This window comes from Aythya marila (genome assembly GCF_965140915.1).
Source record: "Aythya marila genome assembly, chromosome: 7".
Taxonomy (NCBI): Eukaryota; Metazoa; Chordata; class Aves; order Anseriformes; family Anatidae; genus Aythya; species Aythya marila.
The window spans coordinates 19212706-19235010 of NC_139048.1; the positions used below are offsets into that span (position 1 = coordinate 19212706).

General features: G+C 42.2%; 1 protein-coding gene across 1 annotated transcript; it reads left to right on the top strand.

The window, feature by feature from the left end:
- Positions 1–579: 579 nt before the first annotated feature.
- Positions 580–13521, top strand: ANXA8L1 (annexin A8 like 1). Its single transcript, XM_082764389.1, has 13 exons — positions 580–647; positions 772–818; positions 4419–4509; positions 4774–4868; positions 6074–6187; positions 7035–7125; positions 7713–7792; positions 8385–8444; positions 8977–9070; positions 10911–11006; positions 11239–11297; positions 11990–12112; positions 13287–13521. The coding sequence occupies exons 2-13, from the start codon at positions 798–800 to the stop codon at positions 13341–13343; spliced, it is 981 nt and encodes a 326-aa protein (XP_082620515.1). The 5' UTR covers positions 580–647; positions 772–797; the 3' UTR covers positions 13344–13521.
- Positions 13522–22305: the final 8784 nt, after the last annotated feature.

Below are 22305 nucleotides of genomic sequence, written 5' to 3' on the forward strand. Positions count from 1 at the left end.
TTCTTGCTCATGCTGTGTGAGTCCAGGTTACATGACAGGGAGAGACCTCCTGAGTCAGTATACAGTCTGCTGCTGTACTGAGCTTTGCTATGACATGTAGGGCATGTTTGGGTGTTGACTTAGTGTTTTTTTAATAGTTTTTTTTGAAAGAAGGGATGTAGGTGAGCATTTGTTAAGTTTTGAGAGTCCTGTTTTGCTGTCATCCAGATTGGTAGAAATAGAAAGAGTCCTTAATAACGTGAGAGTGGTTTATTTCATTGTAGCAGAACTCACTGGGTCTTAGTGGAGTTTAATGCCAAGAAACTACCTGGCTTTAATTTGCATGTCATGTCAGTGCCAGAGGCTAAAATGTTAGTGGGTTAGGGTGTGGGGGAGAAGCAGTGGAAAAATTACAATGAGCATTAGTCAACTGAGGTTGAATGTAGGGCTCCTCACAGGGGAAGCCTGGTTTATTAAGCAACTCGATCTCTCCCTATGAGATCATACATGCAAAACAGGTTAAGCAGTGTCTGCGGGCGTTGCCCCATGGAATTTGTAGATAAGGATGGGTTATACCTGCCAGTTCTCAGCACAGAGTCCAGTTACATTCTGCTGCTTCCAGAGGGAATAAGCCTCCTGAGGAACACAGTTATTCTAATTTTCTTGTGGTAAGTCTATTGAAAAAAATAATTATATATATATATATATATTCCTCTTTTTTCCCCCCACCCTCTTCAAATCTCAGATTCCCTAACTGTGAGGTGTGATGCGTGTGGTTTTCTTCATCAACAGGCCCAGGTATCACTACTGACACTGCAATGGCATGGTGGAAGGCTTGGGTAAGTAGAGGAAATAGTGAAGTGAAACACCTTGACTTCTTTGGCAATATAATAAGTTAACTTGCTAGCTCTATCAGGCACTGTGTGGGAATGAAATGTTTCCCTTTAAAGATCATCCAAACTTGTTTACCGATTTTCTGACTATAAAATAGTTTTCAGCACTTCCATAACCTTAATTAAAGAAGGTGTTAATATGCATGCTGGCTTCAAGAAGACCAGACTCTCCCTGCCCCTTCAGTTGAGTGGTGCAGAGGGATAATTATGTGTACATGGGGATATGGTACCGGGGATCAGCAAAGCTGCACAGCAGAGGTCTGCATTAGGTATGAACGCTGCAGTCTCCTTGTCCCTTCCTTCACCTCTGGCAGTGGGTTCAGGGCACTGGCCTGTCCCCAGCGTGCTGGCAGGCTGTGGTCATGGAGGGAGGTATAATTTGTCAAGCTACAGTGTCTTTCTTTTCTGGGTTTTGAATATTGCTGCAACGCTGTGGACTTGGACGCCCTGCCTGTCTGCTACAAGCCAGAAATGCTGTTTGTTCTCTTTTAAACTCTTGTGGCTTTGGGAGTTGTGGGGTGCCCTGAAGCAGCCTCCACATACAGTTCAGTGGCAGCTCTCCCATTAGCTTTTATGGAAGGCTAGGTTTCCCCAGGGACTTTATCTCTAGATATCTACAAGCTAAGGCCTAGAAGATAGCTGCTGGAGAATGGCATGTGTTGGAGTACTGGTGGAAAAGTCTCTCCCTGCCCGGTCACCACTCTTTTGGAAGTTAGTATAGTAAAATGGATTTTTTTTTTCCAAAGCTTGGAGGAACTCTCACTTTAATTTTTCCCTTTATGTTGATCTGTTGCCTCCACCCTCCAAGCTGGAAATCATTTAGAAACGTAGTGAGAAAAGGAGGAAAAGTCATTGAAAGCTCTAGAGGACTCTTATCTGTTGGTGTTGTAGGGGTGGAGGTATGAAGACAGGCAGGCAGTGGAGGAGTAGCTAAAAACAAATTGTTTTTCAAAATCCTCCATAAAAATACAACTCAAATGCAAACTATGAAAAATATGAAACACTCTCAGAAATTTTCCACTGAAAAACAATAACCCCACCTGTAACCCACATTTCAGGATTTTGATGAACTACTCCTTAGGTTAGAAAACACTTTGATAGGATATATATTTTGATACATTTTAAATCCCCTTACCCTTAATTTATAAGTAGAATGCTTTTCACATCATCAGCTGCAGGGTACACGGATTACATTGCTTTTGCACTAGTTATTCATCTTACCAGGAGATTTGCATGGATGCTTTGAGTAGTTTCAGTTAGGTAATTATAGCATCAATTCATCTGGAAAACAAGACCAAACTGAATAGTGTTTCTCTGGAAACTGACTGTGATTGTACCTGTGCTGGAACACAGAGAATCAAGCCTATGAGTGAGTCATGAGTAAGCTACTTGAAAGAGGATGGTCCGTGTTTCTTGGAATTAATACCAAAAAGGACCATTGTTTGATTTGTTACTGCTGCCTCCAAATGAAAGCTGAGCACTGCCTCTTACCCTGAGTCACCAGGCATAGATCCAGAGCATTTCTTTCACATGAGCCTTTGAGTGCAGCTAGAGAGGACTGTCCATCTATTTCAGAGCAAAATCAGACAGATAAGTGTATCTTGCTTTCTGGGGAAGTTTTGCTGGTACTGGCTGACTTCACAGGGGAGCAGAAAAGGAGTGTTTGCTCTGATCCTGCCCAACAGCCTGGCCAGGCCTCCTGTTCCAGGCTGATGGCAAGCCTTTGGGGGTGGCTCTGCAGTGACAGCTTCACCACAGCCTTAAACTTGCTGCTCAGTAATCACTGGGACGTAATCGAAGTTGCATCTAGTGAGAAGTTTCCCATTGATTCAGTCCCTTCCTCAGCTGCTCTCCCTACCTGGAGCAGGGTGTGGTGGCACAGGATTCTGTTGCTGTACTGGCTGTGAAGCAAACTTCAGCAAACACGAGTTCTTCCAGATCTTGCTGTCTGCTGAACATACAGCTTCTGTTGAAGCTCATCATTTTTTGGTTGTTTGATACTGTTCCCAGAGCTTGGCTGGCATGAAAACACCTGCCAGCTATGTCTCCCAGTAGAGCACTGGACAAGAACACCTGAACGAGCTTGCCCTGAGCCAGCCTGAGTATCTGTGCAGCATGGCATGGCTATGCCTCAGCTGTGGTGCTGGGCTAGGCCTAGTGTTTCTTGGCTGTGTGCTCAGGAGCATGACATTAATCTTCCAGACTCTTACTTAAAAATAAAAAATGCCAGCAATGCAGGTCCTGCAGGGAATTTCCACAAACCTTTCTACCTGGCAAAGATTGCTTGAAGGTTAGCTCTGGGAAGGATTTTTCTCTGGGGAGGGCATGAATGACCTGAGACGGCGCAATGAGAAGGGGGGGAAGATCCCTCTGTCACAAAGGAAAGAGGAGCAAAAGGAATTTACACCAGAGCAGGAGGCTGCTGGGTGGCACTTGGAGGTCTATATTATGCAAGTCATATGGGACAGCATTAGTGATTACTTATGCTCCATAAGCTCTGGATTGAAGGTGCTTTTTACCTGACTGTGAGGCCACCCCCTTAGAAAAAATCCATCAAGTCATGCTGATATCATTAGTTTGATATTAATCATATCCCTACAAGTCCATTTATGAGAATACAGCAGTTTCCTGGGAAAGCTTAAATCTCTCTGCTGCTAAGGAAAAGAAAATTGCAGTTATTGGAATAAAGTGGTGATGACTCTTTATGACTAACCATTCACAGACTTCCCTGTTGATAGGACATTATTGTTGGAAATGTCAGCGTGTTCAAGCCAATTCCCTTGCCTAACAGCTTTGGTTAAGCAGAAGCTCTTAAGCCTGTGTTCTGGTTGATGTCCTTACTATCTTAGGGTGACTGGAGTAAATCCCAGTGCGTCTTTCTGCCCTATTACTCTGATGCTAGCTGTGCCTTACGGGTCTGACTGGAGAATTGCTGTGTAGTTGGCTCTCAGCTCAGAGAAGAACATTGTAACTGCACTTCTCCAAATGGATCTGTTCCTTCAAAGTAGCCTCTTGGCCCAAATCCTTCCCAAGGAGGTGCTTCCTTATGTGAAACTAGTTGTACTTGAGTGAAGCAGCAGCAGAATAAAGCTGCTAACTAGAAACATGGTTTGTGAGAGCATATGTATTCCATGAAACTGAAATGCTATGTATAAAACCACTCTGTACCAAAGCACTGGAAACTGTGGCACTTAATAGCAGTATGATATGACAGCATACGTGCTCTTAAGCATTGTAGAAAGGCTTGAATGGGAAAGTCCAGGCTACTCAGCTTTTTCTGCCAGACCACCTGCACCTAATGACTTCTGCAACAGTGCTTGACCTCGTTTTTCTGCCTGGACCCAGAGGCTGGCACAGGCAAGTGGAGGGAAAAAAACTTGTGTTGTCTTCTGAGCTTTGCTCTGAAGAATGCCTTGAACCAATCCCTCAACTTTTCTGTCTTCCACATGTGTAAGCAGTGGATAATATTAATTTACTTTCCAAAATACCCTTTCTTGAGCTGACAAAATGCAGGAATGAAGTGTTGTATTTTTTCTTATTTTTCAGAGTGAAGCAGAGGGTGTGTCTGTGACAGGTGCTTTAAACTTTGACCCTGTACCTGATGCTCAAACTCTGTACAAGGCCATGAAGGGGCTTGGTGAGTTGACTCCATCCATATGTGTAAATTCTATGTTGCATTTATAGTTGCTCAGTTAAAAGCCATTCCTGAAGAAAATTGCAGCTAGAGATGGTTTTTTATTTATTTTAATGTGGATAATTCAAAATCCACATTTCTGCAAGACGTAATTGAATTTCTACATCATGAAGGCAATAAACTAGGGGAGGTTGTCTCATTACTTGAATTGCGATTATTATTATTATTCTGTGCACTGTGTTTATGGCTTTTTGTTGCTCTCCATAGGGACTGATGAACAAGCTATAATTGATGTCCTAACTAAGAGGAGCAATATGCAGCGTCAACTGATTGCCAAATCCTTCAAAGGACAGTTTGGAAAGGTTCTTCCAAAACAAAGCCATATTCAGTCACTGTTTCACTGCGTGTGGGATGTAGTTAATGGGTGTACAGTTCATCCTGCAAGCACGGTGTAAACAATATGCAGGTCTTTTGCAAACAGACAGGTTAATATTTGATAATAAGGCCTGGGGTGAATATGGGAAATTAATTTGTGGTGGGATAAACTGGTTTTCGTCTAGTGATTGTAATTTTCTTTCTAAAAGGCATTTTGACCAGAAATACTTTTTAAAAATCCATTTTGTCTTAAAGTGTAATTCCTTATTGTTTTTGAAGCTATAACAAAGTTATACTTTTCTAAGTAGCCTTTTGAGTAAATTATTGGGCTGGTGTGGGGCTCTTCTAAGTGATAAAGTTCAATTTAAATACTTATTTCATTACATTTATTTGGAAATTCTAAAAATGAAAACAAACTGCAATTGTTGACAATCATGTTTTTATGTGGCTATCTTTCTGTCTTTGATAAAATCTTACTCTCATTAGAAACACTTGTGCTGCAAACTCTTCCACCAGCCCAATGGTGTAGCCAGATGTGTGAGAGCAGCATCTAAAAGTGTGGGGGAAGGAAAGTTATTAGCAATGAGCAATATAGGCTCTTGGGTCAATATAGAAACAGGAAATCTTCAAAAAACCCTGATGGAACAGGAACTGCCTTGAAAGAACCTAAGAAAGGGAAGCAAATGTGTATGGGACAATGAATAGAATGGTTTCATTCCATATACCCACTGAAACAGGGCAAGGCATACCCTAAAAAAGCTATATGATAATGAGAGGAAGGTTTGAAGCCTGTCTTTAAACAGACTGCATGCCTGATTCTGCAGAAGTCCTATGTGTGTGTGCATGTGTAGGCTTTGGATGTTGGTTGTATCCTTCACTTAGTTCAAGGCCTTCAGCTCCTGGTTCTGCTCCCTGTCTAAAACAGGTTGGAGGAAGATGTTTATCTTCCCTGCTCTGCTGCAAAATTATTACCTGGGGGAAGCTTGGTACTGGGGAACAATGGAAGTGGAAGGACCTAGACAAAATCCATTTTGGAGTTAGGTGCCTTTTCCAGCCCCCAGGACCTTTTCTAATAAACTGTCAACACAATGATGTCACTCAGCTTCACGGCTGTAGGCCATGGGGATAGAAACTGGGCAGGAAAGAGAACCTTTGAGGCTTTGTATGTGATAAGCATGGTGATGTTCTACAGGATCTGATTGAAAGCCTGAAGTCTGAACTGAGTGGCGACTTTGAGAGGCTCATTGTGGCTCTTATGTATCCCCCGTACAAGTATGATGCAAAGGAGCTGTATGATGCCATGAAGGTAAGCAAACTGCATGTTGCTATTTTAGTAGCATAGGTCCAAAGTTCATTTCCTGTAACTTTGCCTATTAATGAAAAGTGATAGTAACTGGGCTAGTGGGTGATTATTAAGTTCATTATTAACAGTACCCTTTGAGAAATATTTAGTTGTGCTATCAGCGTATGTTGGGGGGGGAGGGGAATGCTGCTGTAATATTTATATGTAATATGTATATGAGTTTCTGTATGTATGTGTCTCAAAGCCTGGGGAAGGTAACAGTGGATCCAAAATTGCCTTTGGCAACAGATAAACATCCACAGATGAGTTTCTAATGTGTAGTTGTAGAATCTCTTCAATGCTTTCTGTAGTGCATCTTGTGAATGGAGCTCAGTGACCTTGGGCCAAAGTTGCTGCTATGACACCCCACCTGAACAGTGAAACCTTTAAAAAAAATCAAAGAAATTAATGAGTGTTGGTGCAAGGCCCAATCTGGGGTTGACTGGCATCCTGCCTGTTGATATAGTATTTTTTTAATGGTACAAAGTACTGACTAGACAAACATTAGTGCCCCCACATCCCTCTGATACTGTCCACCAAAGATCCAGATCCAAAAATGCATTGCAGAAGTGCAGGGTTACACACAATCATCCTTTACAAATTGGGCATCTCAGTAAATGAATCCACACTCAAACCAAACGTGCTTTGTGTCTACAGTTTTCATCTTGACAGTTTCTCACAGCTCAGCACACAGCCTCGCCCTTTGCTGCCGTAAGACTCCTCGTTTGACCATACTTTTCTAGCAGTAAATTTCACTGCATCATTAGATATCTTTCTCTACCTTTTTTTTCCACTATGTTTTCCATCAAAGGGTGTGGGAACAAGTGAAGGTGTTATCATAGAGATCCTGGCATCACGAACAAAGGCGCAGATCAGAGAGATAATCAAGGCGTACAAAGAAGGTAAAGTGCCTGGGGCTCTGGTTTGTGTGGTCAGAGCAATGTGCCACTGCATGACTGCACAGCGGAATGGTGTTACCAGCTAACACTGTCAGCAGGAAAAGGGGATTGTAGAAGCAAGAAGGTGCAGCCTAACTCCACCTGGCAAACAGAACTGAGTGAATTTGAAAAATCCCTCTCTAGCTTTCTTCCAGTCAGAGGAAAAGGCCAGCAAATCACAAATTTAGTCTGTGGTGCCCAGCACAACCATTGCCAGAAGGCAAATAAAGCTACAGCTGTACACTTGGCTTTTTCTCTCCCTTAAATGTGCTGTACATGGGAATCTGTCAAATATATTTGTAACTATTTCTTTGGTCCCTCAAACTATATCCCTAACATTAGCCATGGGTTTATGCCTTTGTCATTGGAGCTAGTGGTACACTTGGTCAGATGGGAGTGCCTGTCTGGGTATCACTGAGAGGGTATGCTGACCTCAGCCCACCTTTTTTCACTAGTGACCTTGATTAGTGTATGTCCTCAGATGACTTGTGATATCCTGATCATAACATCCAAATAAATACTTCCATTGTTCTTCTCTTTCTCTTGTGTAGAATACGGTTCTGATCTGGAAGAAGACATAAAATCAGAAACAAGTGGATATTTTGAACAGATTCTAGTTTGCCTTCTTCAGGTAATGTTAGAGAAAAGAGGATCCAAAGATCTTCATTTTTCTATTACTTTTTGGAGAAGACGTGCGATAGAAGGGACAATGCAGTCACAATTACCACAAACTACAGTGACAAACACATCGCTTGAACTGGATTTCTGTTTTCAGCTTTGATGTGACTGAGGCAGGGAACCCTCCCTCAGCAGCAGTAAGAGAGCTGGGAACAGTCAGCTCTGCTGCACGGAAACATCTCACTTTTACATGCATGTGTCACTACACTGTATAGGAGTCTTTAAAAAAAATCTCAACAATGATTCAACCCTATTCTAGAGTCTGTCACCTAAATGCTGAGAGCACATTTGGATTTATTTATCCTATTGAATTTTCTCAATTTTCTTGCCAAGAAGCAGAATAACTTACCAACTTCTTGGCTCCACTTCACATTACTGATTTCAGTCAAGGAGTTAGTTCTTGTGTTGCCTGAAACATTACTGACTGAGTACTCTGCAAAAATAACTGAGGAGGAGAATTGTTCTTTGTCTAGCATGTACTCTGTGATCCCCGTGTGGAAAATAATTCATGAGAGCAAATGGTGTCTGTCTTTTTCTTCTCATAGGGTGAGAGGGACAATGCTACTCTCTACGTGGATACTGCATTGGCTCTCCAGGATGCACAGGTACTCTCAAATGCCCATGATCAGTGATATGCTTGCATCCTGCCTATCTTGAATTTCAGGATCCTTGGATAGGAGAGTCCAGGTCAGCATGGGGCTGGAGCCATAACAGTTTCAGGAGGGGCCTTCTTGAAGCAGAAGCAGCTTGGAGTTCTTCAGTTTTGCCTGCACTGCTGAGTCTTGCTGTTCCAAACAGGAAGGATGAGAAGTGGGCTCAGGCTCCACTGCTTTTTACATGTAGAAATATATAGACATTGTGGAGAGGTACACTGAAGAATAGGGAAGAAACCTCAGTAGCACTGTTGGCTGCTCCAGCTGCTTCAGGAGGGATAGAAAGGGTGGAGATAGTTACTGCCCCAATTTCACTAGAAGACACAATCAAGGGTCTACACAGTCAACTACTCTAGTAGAGTCTAGTTCATACAGTACTTTAGGTTACTTTGAGACCTGTTACCCAAGCAGTACCTCAAGCCAAATGCTGTTCCTTTACCAGCTGCATGCACAGAAAATCTAACCATAGTGTGTTAAATTTCAGACTCTCTATACTGCTGGGGAGAAGATACGGGGCACCGATGAGATACAGTTCATCACCATCCTGTGCACGAGGAGTGCCACACACCTGATGAAAGGTATGAAGCAGTCCATGTTCCTAAGCATCTGAAATGAGAAATCATCCTAGCCAAAAAAGAAGAGGCAGGGATACAGATGTCAAAGCTCAGGTGATCAGAAATAAACATCAAAGTCTGCCTACTAATCCTTGCCCAATCAGTGCCCAAAAGCTGCCAGCAGCTTTGAAGCTTATGTAGATTCAGTGCAACTGAAAATCAGACTGCTTATACAGGAGTCCTGATACAGCAGTGATGGCTAGATGGTATAGCTATTTTTATAAGCCTAGGGGGAGAGAGTCCCTTCCTAACTGGATAGAAGTGTGCAGTCTACAGGCTCATGACTCCTTGGACATGGGTTTCTTTTGGAAGAAAATCACTGACAACGCCAGTGCTGGAGAACCACAGGGAGACTCTTCCAGTTTTGGCCTAGGTTCTTTTGAGAGCATTGGAGGCTGCTTGGGAGGGGAGATGATAACCCAGCTCCAGCTAAGGGTGCCCTCAGCTCCCCAAAGCATGAAGCAGCAGAGACCTGGCCTTGTCATCTCAAGACTTTTGAAGCAGTCCAAGGCTCTGACTAACAGATGTTATGTTGTCCCTGATCCAAGCACATCAAGTAGTGTGTGAATTCACTGGAGCTCAGTTGATAAATTTAGCTGTTGATGACCTAGGTGTGCCTGAACTTTTTCAAGCTGAAGTCTTTGGAGACTATTTTCAAGGCCCTTGGAGGCCAGCTCCCCCTTGTGTTTTTAAACTTAATCTCCCAACAGCACTTAGAAACAAACAAAACAAAACAAAAAAGCTGACTCTAGTCTTTGGCCATGTCTGTCTTTAAAAACTTAATTGCAGCAGTTGGTCTGGATGTAAACAATCTTTGGGACATACTAAATTATCAAGGAAATGAATCTGATTTCCTCTGCACTAAAGCAGATTGTAATAGTTTATTTTTAAAAAACTTGCATGTATTTGTTGCAACTAATTTTTTTTAACATGGAGAATAGGTCTGAGTTGAGAATGTATCCATTTGTCTGTTCTGTAGTAGTACCTTTCACCAAAATATCTGTGTGTTAATGTTTAGGGGTATGATCCTGAATGCTGTGCAAACTTCAGTATGATATACATTGTGTTACATAGCAAGTTTCCTTTTTTGTTAGTGTAAAAGCTAGGAATCAAAACAGGGATCTGTAGTTTGGAACCAGAATCTGTATCCAGAGTATATAAAGGGAACAATGACTCTGCTGATATTTTATGTGGGAGTTTATATAGCTTGCAATCTGCATCTGTTTACTATGTTTTGTGTTTTGTTTGTTTGTTTGTTTGTTTGTTGTTGTTTTGTTTTTGTTTTTCTGAGTTGCTTTTAAATTGTGGTTAAGTTTTCCCAAACTGTTGTCATCATTTAAATGTCCAAGGGCCATGAGCATAGTTCTAGACTTAATTTGATTCTATTTTGGCTCCTGAAGCTAGTGACAGCAACAGGACCAAATGATAGTTGTGCTTATCCTTCTGGAGCCTACTTCATTTGTGTGGTTAAATGCAGTGATGAAGACACAGATTTCCAAATGAATGTGAGGTTGACTGAACTTGCTCTTACAAATTAAGACAGGGAATTAAGCCCCTTCTGATCAATTAGTTGCTTTGTGTACATACAGATACTTCTTTCTTGGAGATAGGTTTTTGTGAAGCTGTTTTTTGTAGCTGATTTCTGGACTTGACTAATGCTTACTGAAGTTGTTTCAAATGTGGTCATTGCTTTAGTGGGATATTCATTTTCATATCACCACACAAGCAATACCTGTGAATGTTGGGTACAAAATGTCTGAGCAATTGCTTGGTGAAAATTCAAAGTGCTTTCTGTTTCAAACAGTGTTTGAAGAATACCAGAAACTTGCTGGTAAAAGCATAGAAGACAGCATCAGGAGTGAGACTAGTGGCTCACTAGAGGATGCTATGCTGGCTATTGGTAAGTGTCTCATTTCCCTTTCTTTTGCCTGAGTTTCTTGTCTTTCCTCCTGCAGCAGTTGACTGTCATGGGATGGATCTGCTTTATAAAGATCTCTGGTAGGAAGTAAAGGATACTTAGTTCATGTCCTAGGGGCAGACTTCTTGAGTGAATGGAAAAGCTGAATCTGTTGAGCCTGCTGCCCTGGACTACAATTATCATTGATTCTTACTGAATCTTTTTATATGCCTAGTGAAATGCACGAGGAACATCCATTGCTACTTTGCAGAGAGGCTATACCATGCTTTAAAGGTAAGACATTTATTGCAGTGTATTTTTTTTTTTTTTGGAAGAAGCTTTTTGAGGAGGTTGGTCACAGTGGGATTTTGCCCATAATGTTAACTTAATGGACTGGGCCATGATATTTTCTTTTTAGGAAGCAATGCTCTTAATAAAACAGTTAAAACAAACAAACCAAAAAAAAAAAAAAAAAAAGTTCAAATGGCGATATGTAAGACAACCGCAGACAAATGTCCCTATAATTTTTAACTGATATATAAAATATGTCCGCTCTCCCAACTTGGTGGAAAACTGAGTTGATTGTTTATTTTCTTATTCCCCCAAAGGTTTTTGTTATTGAAGTGAATTTTATTTTCCTGTGACTGATTAAACAATACTGGTTGAAGGCAGGTGCCTTCACAATACTGGTTGTATGGGTGCTGCTGCAGAAGGGCAGTATGTATTCATTGCCCTCTTTCAGTCCTGGAAATGCTTTTGCATTTGACATGTGCAAAGGCTCATGGCACTCTGAGACAGAAGGCTTGTAGTAAGGACAGTGGCCCTTGGTGGTGGGGATGTTGCATCTTCAGAAGGAAAAGCAGATTGCTGCAGAATGTGTGCCGAGTGATGTCTGAAAGCTAATGTACCCAGTTCCAGACCAGTTCACAACAGCTTATCCCTTGAATGCCCACTAACACTGCAGACTGATGTATCTGTTATTTCAGGGGGCTGGCACCCGTGATGGGACCCTTATAAGGGTGATTGTTTCTCGAAGTGAAGTTGACTTAAATCTTATCAAGGCTGAATTCAAGCGGATTGCAGGACAGTCTCTCTCCAGCATGATTGTGGTAAGCAGCATCTTGATATAATAGCTCTTAGTCATTATGTGCATTCCTAACCTGCCCAGAAAAATGTGACGTGGGCAAAACCAAACCTGATGAGAGACTGCTCTAGGCTTTTCATGTGTTCTTCGTGATCTCCTAAATGAATCTAGATGCATTAAATTATCCCTGTTACACATTTTCCATGCTGTGCCATCTTCTCTTTTCTGCTGTCCTTTACTACCTAGAACTAGTGCCATGTAAATCAAAGCAGTTGTGTTTTTATTTATTTATTTTAAACTGACTTATCCCAAATGAAGGCCTGGTCCATGCTGTGGTGAGTTAAGTTTATAAACTGAACCTTGTCAAATCTTACTGTATTTCTTGGTGCTTGAGTCTCAGCACTGGACAAAGGACCCTCCCCTAGCAAAAAGCCATGTTTTCTATTAGGTCTGAAAAGCTGGGTTTTATAATTTGTTGTTTAAGGTCTCTGGGGCATCCCTTTCCCCTAGTGCAAATGGCACAAAAGCCCTATGCTTATCAGTCCCCATGGGACGTCTCATTCTGTAATGAGGGCCCTTTCTTCTAATTGACACTGTCAGTGTCTGTCATGTTGATTAATGATCAGTCTTCGAGGGTCTGTATGGAATATTCATTCCTCTGAGAAGTGGAAATGCCTTTATACCTGTCATCACAAAATATTCAAAGGGAGTAAAATTTCTGTCTCAGGATGTTCTCTGTAGTTCTTCTCTAGACCAAAATGACCATATTTGTGGCTTTCTTAAAAACATCCTTTGTCAGGGCTAACTGCTCATTCCCTTCCTGTAAGGGAGGGAACACTACACAAATACTAGGGATGTAAAATCTGAACACAACAGTATTGGTTTCTCTTGTTCATGCTGACTTTTTGTGCCACTCTGTGGGATGGAGCCCTGATCAGTTACTCATTGGGATTCCAAAGAAAAGAATTGGACTTGATAAATTTTGTTTCAGGTGGAAGCTATGGGCTTTGTTTCTGTTCACTTTTGATGGTTTCAGCTGGCAGTGACCCTGCTGAAATCTGGCTTGATCTTTCCAAAGTGTTTTTGTTGTGGGGGTATATCCCATCCACTGACAAAGGCAGCAGCCAGTTTATAAAGACGGACTTCTATACTCACCTTTTTTTTTTTTTTTTTTTTTTTTTTAATTTTCCCCCTATCAGGATGACACCAGCGGTGATTACAAGACAGCCTTGCTAAATCTCTGTGGCAGTGACTGACAAAATCTAGGAGGAAGATGCTGAAATGGATACAGAAAGCAAATTTGGAGAATAAGTGCCTGAAAATGCACACACAGAACATCCTTCCATTAATTCAAGGAGGGCGAGGGGGTGGAAGGGAGATGGGGTAGGTGAGATCAATTTAGTAAAAATTTCCAAAGCTCCCTGGGAAACATGGATGCTTAGTACACATTAAAAACTTTTTACTTCCATAATGGTTTTAAAAAAAACTTCCGTTTGTGTTTGTTTTTTTGCTTCCATTTCATTTTGTGCAATTTCTCTTCTTTTAATGCATTGTGAAGGGCAGAAATCTCTGATTCTTTAAGTGCTTGTTTCTAGCAATTTCCCAATTTCTCACCTGGACTAAAAAGTGACTAAGAGGGGCTCTTTGCTCAGTCTTTGTGGGGTGTGGGAGAGCTGCACAGCTAGATGATGCCCCCCAGTCAGGGGAACATCCTGCTGTGGTGGCATGCCATTGCCAGGTCCTCTGGACTTCCTGCAGTTCATGAGCCCCAGGCTTCTTCACCTGTCAAGAACTGATGAACACAATCTTAACACAGAAACTGAGGTTTAAGCAACCTTTAGGTGAGATACAAATCATAAGCTCCTGGGCATGTTTCTCAAATACCACCCAAACATCCTGAGGCACAGCAGAATCAAGACTTTGTAGTAGCATGTATCAGACTCACTACACTTGGTCTCGGCTCTTTTATCCACTTTCCACATTGTGCCTGAACAAGCAATTCTGGCACAGGGACAGATTTCTTTTATGAACTCTTGACAGTGCCTGGTACGATGATACCCTGATATCTGACTATTGGTCAGCCCTAAAGACATAGAGATGAGGAAAATCTTATTATGATTAATAAGGAGATTTCTGGGGACATAAATGTTTTTCTTTTAAATGGGGATGATGCATATCTTTCTAGTTGCGGGGAGGGATCTATTTTCAGTAAATAGAAAGGCTGTCTTTTCAAAACAAAAATGACTTCTAAAAATAACATTAAGTAAAATACAAAAGTTGTCACTGAAATATATTTTCAACCATACTTTTCAGTGGCCTGGGTTGCAGACTTCATGCTCTTTCTGCTAAGTCTCTTCCTCACCCCTAAAATCAGAAGCTTCTTATGCAAATGTTCTAAATGGAAAAACTGTGGGTTTGTTTTTTTCTTATTTTTTCCTGGGAAAATATTCACCCAAGTTGAGTCATAAATGTCCTGGTTGCTACTGGTGAATAACTAGATTTTCGGTTGTTTTTACAGACATTAGTGAGAGAGAAAATTGCCTTCATTACATATTTCTGAACTTCCTGATAGTTTCATATTGTGGTTGATTTTTTATTTTTAACCTCAGTTTATCTACGCTGAGTTTATCTATTCGTTCCCCCTGTAACTGCTAGGTCTATTAGTACGTATCACCTAACCTCTCACCAAAAATTTTTAATTCCCAGGCCTTTTAATATCTCCCACAGGCTCACTTTTTGGGGGGGTCTGTCCCAGTTTTTCTAACGGGACAGAGGTGCTGCAAGCACTCATGCAGCACCACTGAGGTGCTGCGGGTGGTGCAGAGCTGTAGCCTGGCTGCCACCCGCCTCTGCCCAGGCATGGTGGCCTGCTCCAGGCACCACAGCCCAGGGTCCTCCAGGTTTTCAGGACACCAGCTCCCAGCCGGCCCTGGCAGCACCCCCAAAGGAGCCCCTGCAGGGAAAGCCGTGCCGGCACCACCACCTGCTGGGGGCCGGCCGCGCTGCACCCCGCCGGGCGGGACCAGGCCTCAGCGCCCGGCGGCGGGAGGGATGCGGGGCGAGGAGGAGGACGAGGCCCTGCTCCACGTCGAGCATGGCGTGGTTGACCTCTCGGCTGGTCTAAATCCTGTGGTGTGTCCTCTGGCCGTGTCCCCCTCCTGACACTGCACTTCTGCTTCGGTCCGCTGACTCTCACCCTGCAGCTGCATGCCTCCATGTGGCACAGGGGCTCTGCAGAACTGCTGGCTTCTAACCAGATCCCCATGATGAGGCATTAGTAAAAATAGGAGCCAGAGCCTCTATGTTTTGGGTGTTTTGTAGGACAGGCCAGAAGGGAATTTGGAACTGCCAAAGCAGGGAGTGTGAATGATGTAAATAGTTTGTACCCGCAATGTCTGCATTTCTGGAGGCTGGGCAGGCAGTGAAACCAGTGACCCCAGCTGCAAGGGATCATAGAATCATTAAAGTTGGAAACGGCCTTCAAGATCACCTGGTCCAGCCATCTCCCTACCACCAATATCACCCATTTTCCTTTCTGAGCAATGTACCTATAGAACTTGAACCATCCCTGCCCTACTAGCCATCTTCCTACATCCCCTTACCAACCAATCCACACAAACATAGCATTCACCCCTTGCCTTAACTCTCAGGAATCACAATCTATCCTCAATAACAACACAGAGGCCAGCTAGGATGTTGCCAGTTTCTTCTTCGTCACCTGAAAAGAGGAGTCACCCAGAGGCAGACCAATAGACCACTAAACAAAACAAAACAAAAAAAACCATCCCTTTTCTGTGGGCTTCAGTGAAACTTTTGTACTTAAATCATCCTGGAGCCCCTGTACCTGGTTACTGAGGCCAGAGGCTGGCTTTCTGTGCTGATTGGCACGTGCCTAGTGCAGTGGTCTTGGGTGTGATGGTGGTGCCCACATACCTACAACAGGCCAGGAGGTGTTAGGTGAGGTGCCCCAGGGCTCACAGGTGATGGGATCAGCTGGGGAAGGAGGAACAACTGAGAGAAGCTGATTCTATCAACATAATTGCTGGGAAACAAAGCAATTGTAAAACATCAATAAAGATTTAATTACATATTGATTGCTGCTAAAATGTTCCCCGGGTGAACAGGTGCTTTAATAAAGCGGAATCAATTCCTAAGCTGTTCTAACCAGTCTTTTCCAAATGCAAATGTTGACTTAGGGCCTTTCTATTCATCCACAGTTTAATTAACATGATTTTATTGCACAAAAATCAAGATAAACTCTTGGCAAAGCAAAAGGCAACACAGACTCTGACGGGGGCACTGCAAGAAATGCTTGAGACTGGTGCATGCCTTCTGCCACCCATGCGCTAGCCCTTTTCCAGCCCTGCTGGCTGCCTGTGCTGCGGTCAGAGCTGTGCATGTGGTGCTGCGGAGCTGCCCTGCTGCACCTTGCTCTGCCCCCTGGCTGGCTGCAGGTACTGCATCTCTGCTCAGTTCATGACTGGGTGTATGCGGTGATGGTTGAATCTAGCTACTATCTCTGTTTGTGATCCAGAGGAAAACTCGCAAAAATCTGTTCAAGGTATGATGTCAATGCATGTAAATTAAAATACGTTTAACCCCAAAGGCTCCAGTTCCAGAGACAGGTGGTGAGGTAGGAATTGTTTGATTCTTCCAGCATCCCAGTGCAGACATTGCCTAGAACACCAAAGAATGACCACAGGATCCCTAGGCAGTGGCCAGCCATGGGCAAGAGAAGGACCTGCAGAAGAGGTGTCTCATTGCTGGTACTTCTGGAGAGCAGAGGAAAAAATTGGGTAGGCCTGGGTTCATTTGCATTTCTGTTTTGCAATAGTTTGCAGTCATCTGAGGGTAAAGTGTATTTAAGTGTGTAAATTGAGGTTAGTAAAGCCATTGATCCTGCTGGGAAGTGAAAGAAGACAACAGCAAATATCTGAGACAAAGCGGGAGGTCTCTTTCCCATCTCCCCACCCTTAAGAATTGTTTTTGTGGAAGAAAACATGAAAATGATGTTCAATCTTCCTGGCTCCCTGTGTTTTCCCCAGCTGTGCATGGAAGTACCCCTGGGTGGTGTATGGTGTTGAGCTGGAGCTGGGGGGTCTGGGGAAAGAGTTCCACGTGAGGCACGAGAGCTGGCACTGGGGGATCTGTGGGGCAGCCCAGACAGCAGTCCTCCTCTTCAGAGCAGAGGGTGGGTTTGCTAAAATGAAGGACAGCATGGTGTGCAGGGAGCTCCATAGGGAGGTGGGTTATGCTAGCGTGTACAGTCCCATTGGTCACTCTGTGATGGGCAGAAGGGAGACCCAAGGGAGGAGCATCCTCCATGCTGGGCAGATGGAAGCCTTACTGGATGGAATTGTAGGCTTTTTTATTGTTAAATTCATAAATTAATGGTGAATTAGTGTCAATTTGTTATTGTAATGTGCTGTGGTGAGGAAGTACTGCCTGCCACAGGCATCCAGATGAGATAAGAGAGTCTTCCAGTGTTGAGGGTTATCATCTGGCTTTCTTGAAGGAGCCCATTTTTTGGCAAGGTCATAATCTCTTGCATCTGTTGACAAAACTGGAGGTCTTCCTTGTGGCCTATTGGATGGTGTCTTCCCTGCAAGGGAAGACAGTAGAACCTGTGAGATGCAACGGTGTGATTATGCCAAAGACATAGCATGTTTTCCTTCAACTTCTGCCCTGAACCTGAATGCCCAAGCTGACTTCAAAACTCTTCAGTCTTGTAGTGGTCAGGGTCAGTAAGTGCAGCACTTCTCCGTGCCTGGGATACCACAGCAGCACAGAGATGTTTTGTTCAATGCAGTGCAGTGACCTCTTCTCATGACCACATGTAAACAAGGTCACTCCATCATTCCCATCACTGCAAACAATACTGGGCTTATAAGTAGTGGTCGTTCAGTCTTCTAGTGTCATATATTTGAACTCAAAGGACTCGTTCCTGAGTTTCCAAGAAGTTATCAGTAGAGAATTTGTTGTTTACTAAATAAACTTATGTTAAGCTGCAGAAAAAAAAAATAAATAAAAAATCATAGTTTGGGATTTATATTCGACTGTCCTCCCAGAAGATGATAGAAACAGTCAGCCTTGGGGACCTGGGCTCCTGTCTATTTGGCAGAAAGTATGATATGTTCAAGCTGTGCTTCTGTTTTCCCAATATCCCTTCCTGTTCCAAATCTCAATTAGTCACAGTGCGTCTGCATCGTGCTTTGGACTGCTCACGTCTGTTGAAGGCTTAGGACTGGCATTTATGTCAGAAAGTCGTGTACCTGAGACCGAAGGGTGGTGTTGGTATGGGAGTTCAAGTCTCCTGGATACTATTCATTACGCTTAGAATTTCTTTGAAACTTGAAGAATGTATATGGTGGTATTTTTCTATGGTGTGTAAGGCATGTAGATACTCCCAATGGTTTTATAATCCTGAGAAACTTTTTCTGCATTACTGGCTAGATAAAAGTACTTACTACAAAAGAAATGCAGGCTTCTTTAGACTGTGCAAGCAGGAATCTAACATTTGGAGAAATAAATAGCTCTGGATCCCACAGAGGAACCAGTACTGTTCTCTCTGTGGTAATGAAGAACAGGATATGTTGTAGGCACAATATTATTAATAAATAGTGAGCAATGCAATACAACTCTGTAATTCAATTAAGGATTTCAGCTGAAATTGCTCTTTGGAGTTATAGATGACAGTAAGCTTTGAAATTGAGTTACAGTCCAAGCAGGAACTGAGTCATGTGTGGCCATGTTCAAGAGTAGGATCACAATCAGGACTGGGCAAAATGTCACTGACAGTAGTGTATTCACTGAAAAATGGCATCTGGGGGACATAAATTAAATTAAACTAGGCTTATAAATAAATGTCAGACAGCAAAATAGGGAAAAATCAAAGTCAACATTTCTATGTATTGATTTTAAAATGGCAATTTTATTTTAAAAAAAAACATTTCATGTTGAAAAACAATTGTTTAAAGGTTTCATTAATCTGAACCCGAGACATGACATTTTGGAGGGGAAAATGCTTAATGTTTCAGTTTGCATCAGAATATATATTTTTTAACTTTCCTATATATCTCCTAAATTTGTATTTTAGTTTAAGCCAACCAACCTGTTTCCCCTTCAGTTTTGCGGTTCAGCCACTGAGCTGAAGATCCCTTTTTCTTTTAGCCATAATAAAAGCTGATGTCCTTTATAAGGGAGGAAAGACTGATTGCTTTAAACTTCACGAGCTGTCCTCTCTAACAGAAAAGACCGGTGTAGTGAGAGCTAAATTCTGCATGAGTTTAACAGGAAAAACAACTCACAGAAGAGCTAGACAAGAAGAGAAGAGTACAGCTGATGCCAACCTCTACTTTTGCCAGAGCTCTCAGATCAAAGGTTATGAAGCATATCATAAGCACCAAGCAGCTCTTCTGCCCTCGTCTGTTAGTTGGTTTTCCTTTACTTTCCAGGTTTTTTGCCCTAGCCTTCATTACTCTGCTAGGAAGCAACAGACAAGATGACAAATATTTTTTTAAGAAATACCAAGTCATGGTCAGCTTTCTAGTTTGCAGCAGGAAAGGAGCAAAAGGAAGGTGTAGAAATGTATTCACTCTCTGTGCCAAGCAACTACAAATGCAGCTTATTGTTCAGAAGCTATTCAGTGCCATTTTTTCCTAAGCTAAGATAATATTAGTTCAATACTCTGCTATCCTATAATCAAAAATAATAATAATAATAATAATAATGATAAAAATCCTTCATAAATAAATAGAGATACCACTTTTCCTAAGATCAATCATTCCTATTAATTCAAGCAATTACTGCTTAGATACAACAAGATCTCATAGCTTTTTCCCATACCATCATCATCTCAGCCTTAGCTCTTTTCTTGCAGGCAAGGCAGACAAGGGTTTCGAGTCCCCACATCACACATTAGTGTCAGCGTCCAGGGCTGAAATGAAGAATGTTCTGCAGTGTTTGAAAATCATTATACAAATCCATTTACTTCTTACTGCTTCTCATGATTTTGGGACTGAAAAAAAAATAAAAAATCCCTACACAAGGCAGTTTTTTGCTCTGCAGATTTGATAGCTCTGTATTTTTAAAGCACAGCTGTGTTGCCATGAGTAATGTGCTAACTGTAAAAGCCACATAGAGATACATCTTCTTGGAACTGCCTTTAATGAGGTTAAATCAATTAATTTCAGGAAAGTGTTCATATGCCATGATAAAAGCTGTTAAATAAATAGGATTTTCAAGCAGTAAAGAACAAGATCTGTTTCTTCTGAAGCACTGGATATTGCCTAGAGTAAGAAACTGGTGATCCAATAAGATATAGTTTGTAAGCACTGAATTAAGTCTCTAGTTCAGTTCTCTTCCTCTTTTTTTTTTTTTTTTTTTTTGACTAGATCATCCTGTAAGAAATCACAGCCACACTACTCTACCTTTTTTCCTGCCAAGTAATCTGGAAAAGCTTGTCAGACAACATAGGACCCTGAAATTCAAGGCTAAATTCAAAGAGCTTGACAAGATCATCTATCTTCATGTACATAATCAACTGTCTTACAGCTGCTTCCCAAAGGAAATGAGACCTGGCAACAAGCTGGAAGAGCTGTGGGTGTGTTTTTGTTATTGTTGTTGTTGTTTTTGGTGAAGGATAGGGAGAGAAGTCTCTTCTTAAACGAGCCAAGCACCAAGTAGGCATTATTACTTTTTTCCGGTTCCCTAGTGAACTTTTCACATGTTCTAATGGCAGGTCATAGCCACTTCGTTAAATGTTTTAGTGACAGTAAATACAGCAAAAATAATTGTCATGAATGCATTATGCCTTAAAGCTCTCTCACTAGGTTAGGAAAATTGTGGTTAAAAACTGTGGCATTTGGATGACCTTCCTTTTGCTGTTCTTCCAGCTAATACTAATACTCAATTCTAATATAAATAGAGGCAAACATTTGTGATAATAAACTTTCAACCTCAGTCACTGACTTGTTTATAGCGAGGTTGGTACTTGAGGGATCCAGTGTAATTTAAAAGGCAATAAATTGAAACAAACTCACTCCGTTTTGGAGGCTGCTTATGAACTCTTTTAATTTGGTGTCATATTTATTTGGGGAGAATCAGATTATCCTATTCATTAGATGCAGTGGCTGGTGATGAATGGAACAACATTCCCCATCAATGGCATTAATTGAATCCTTGCAAGCACGGATAATATCCCTGCAGGAAACAGGAGAAGATGGAAAAGTTCTCCAAAGGTCTGCAAATACTACAGCAAAGAGGGAGCACTACTGGGCAGCCGTGGTTGTTGGCAGCAGTTGAATTCTTTTCATTTTTTGTGAGACTACTTAACAAGTAGTTATGATCTCTAGGCATACAACGAAGACCAGATCCCGTGCAGCGAGGCATTGCACGAGTGCATGTTAAGGGGAAGCTCCTGCTTCAAGGCTGAGTTTAAATAGAAAGATCCCCCAACGTATGGGACAGGTGGTAGAGCTAGCCACACAGAAAGTAAGGGGTTTAAGATGTGGTTTGATGATCCAGTTTAGCTGCTGTGGTAGCTTCCTTCACTCCGTCACTTCCCTGAGTTGGCGATGAGCTGGTTCTGGGGACAAACCAGCAGAGAACCTCTCTCAAGATCTGTAGCCAAAGGATGCAGATTTGTTCCAAGGGGCTGCTTGAACCACCTGAGGCAGAACCAAGGAGAGAGCATAGCCCTCCTGAGCTGCAGGTTAGTGCCATAGCTAAATCCTTTGCCTTGGGGGAAATGTACTTTATCTCAGAGGGGAGCCATAATCAGAAAGACTGGCAGACCTTCAATAAAAACACTTCAAACCTCATGTTTTGTAACCAGACCCAGACTATTTTCTCCTAGCTCATCAGTAATACATGCTTGGGTCTGTTGAAAATTTCTCAGAAATGTGTCATCCTTCCAGGGAGCATGTCCTATTGATGGAACCATTAGCCAGTGACAATCAATTAGGGCATAATGCAGTATTCAAAAATGAGCAGGAGCTATCTGATTCATGTCCTTGTTCAGATTAGAAGTTGTTTGTTACTAGCAAATTACTTTATTGTCAATGAAAGGTGAAAACCAGTCTGAAATACTGATGGGCTTAGGTGCAAAAAGGGAATCCAGACTTTACTAACTTGTGAGTTTCCTGGTTGCTTCCTATGGAAGAGATTCTGCTCCCTTACATCCCAATGACACAAAGCAGTGAACAAAGGCAAAGTGAA

What these genes read in the sequence shown, in the direction of transcription:
- ANXA8L1 (XM_082764389.1), top strand. Translation starts at nt 798, where the DNA reads ATGGCATGGTGGAAGGCTTGG. An exon ending in CAAGGCCATGAAGGGGCTTG is followed by an intron (nt 4,510 to 4,773) that starts GTGAGTTGACTC and finishes TGCTCTCCATAG; the next exon opens with GGACTGATGAACAAGCTATA. An exon ending in TCAAAGGACAGTTTGGAAAG is followed by an intron (nt 4,869 to 6,073) that starts GTTCTTCCAAAA and finishes GATGTTCTACAG; the next exon opens with GATCTGATTGAAAGCCTGAA.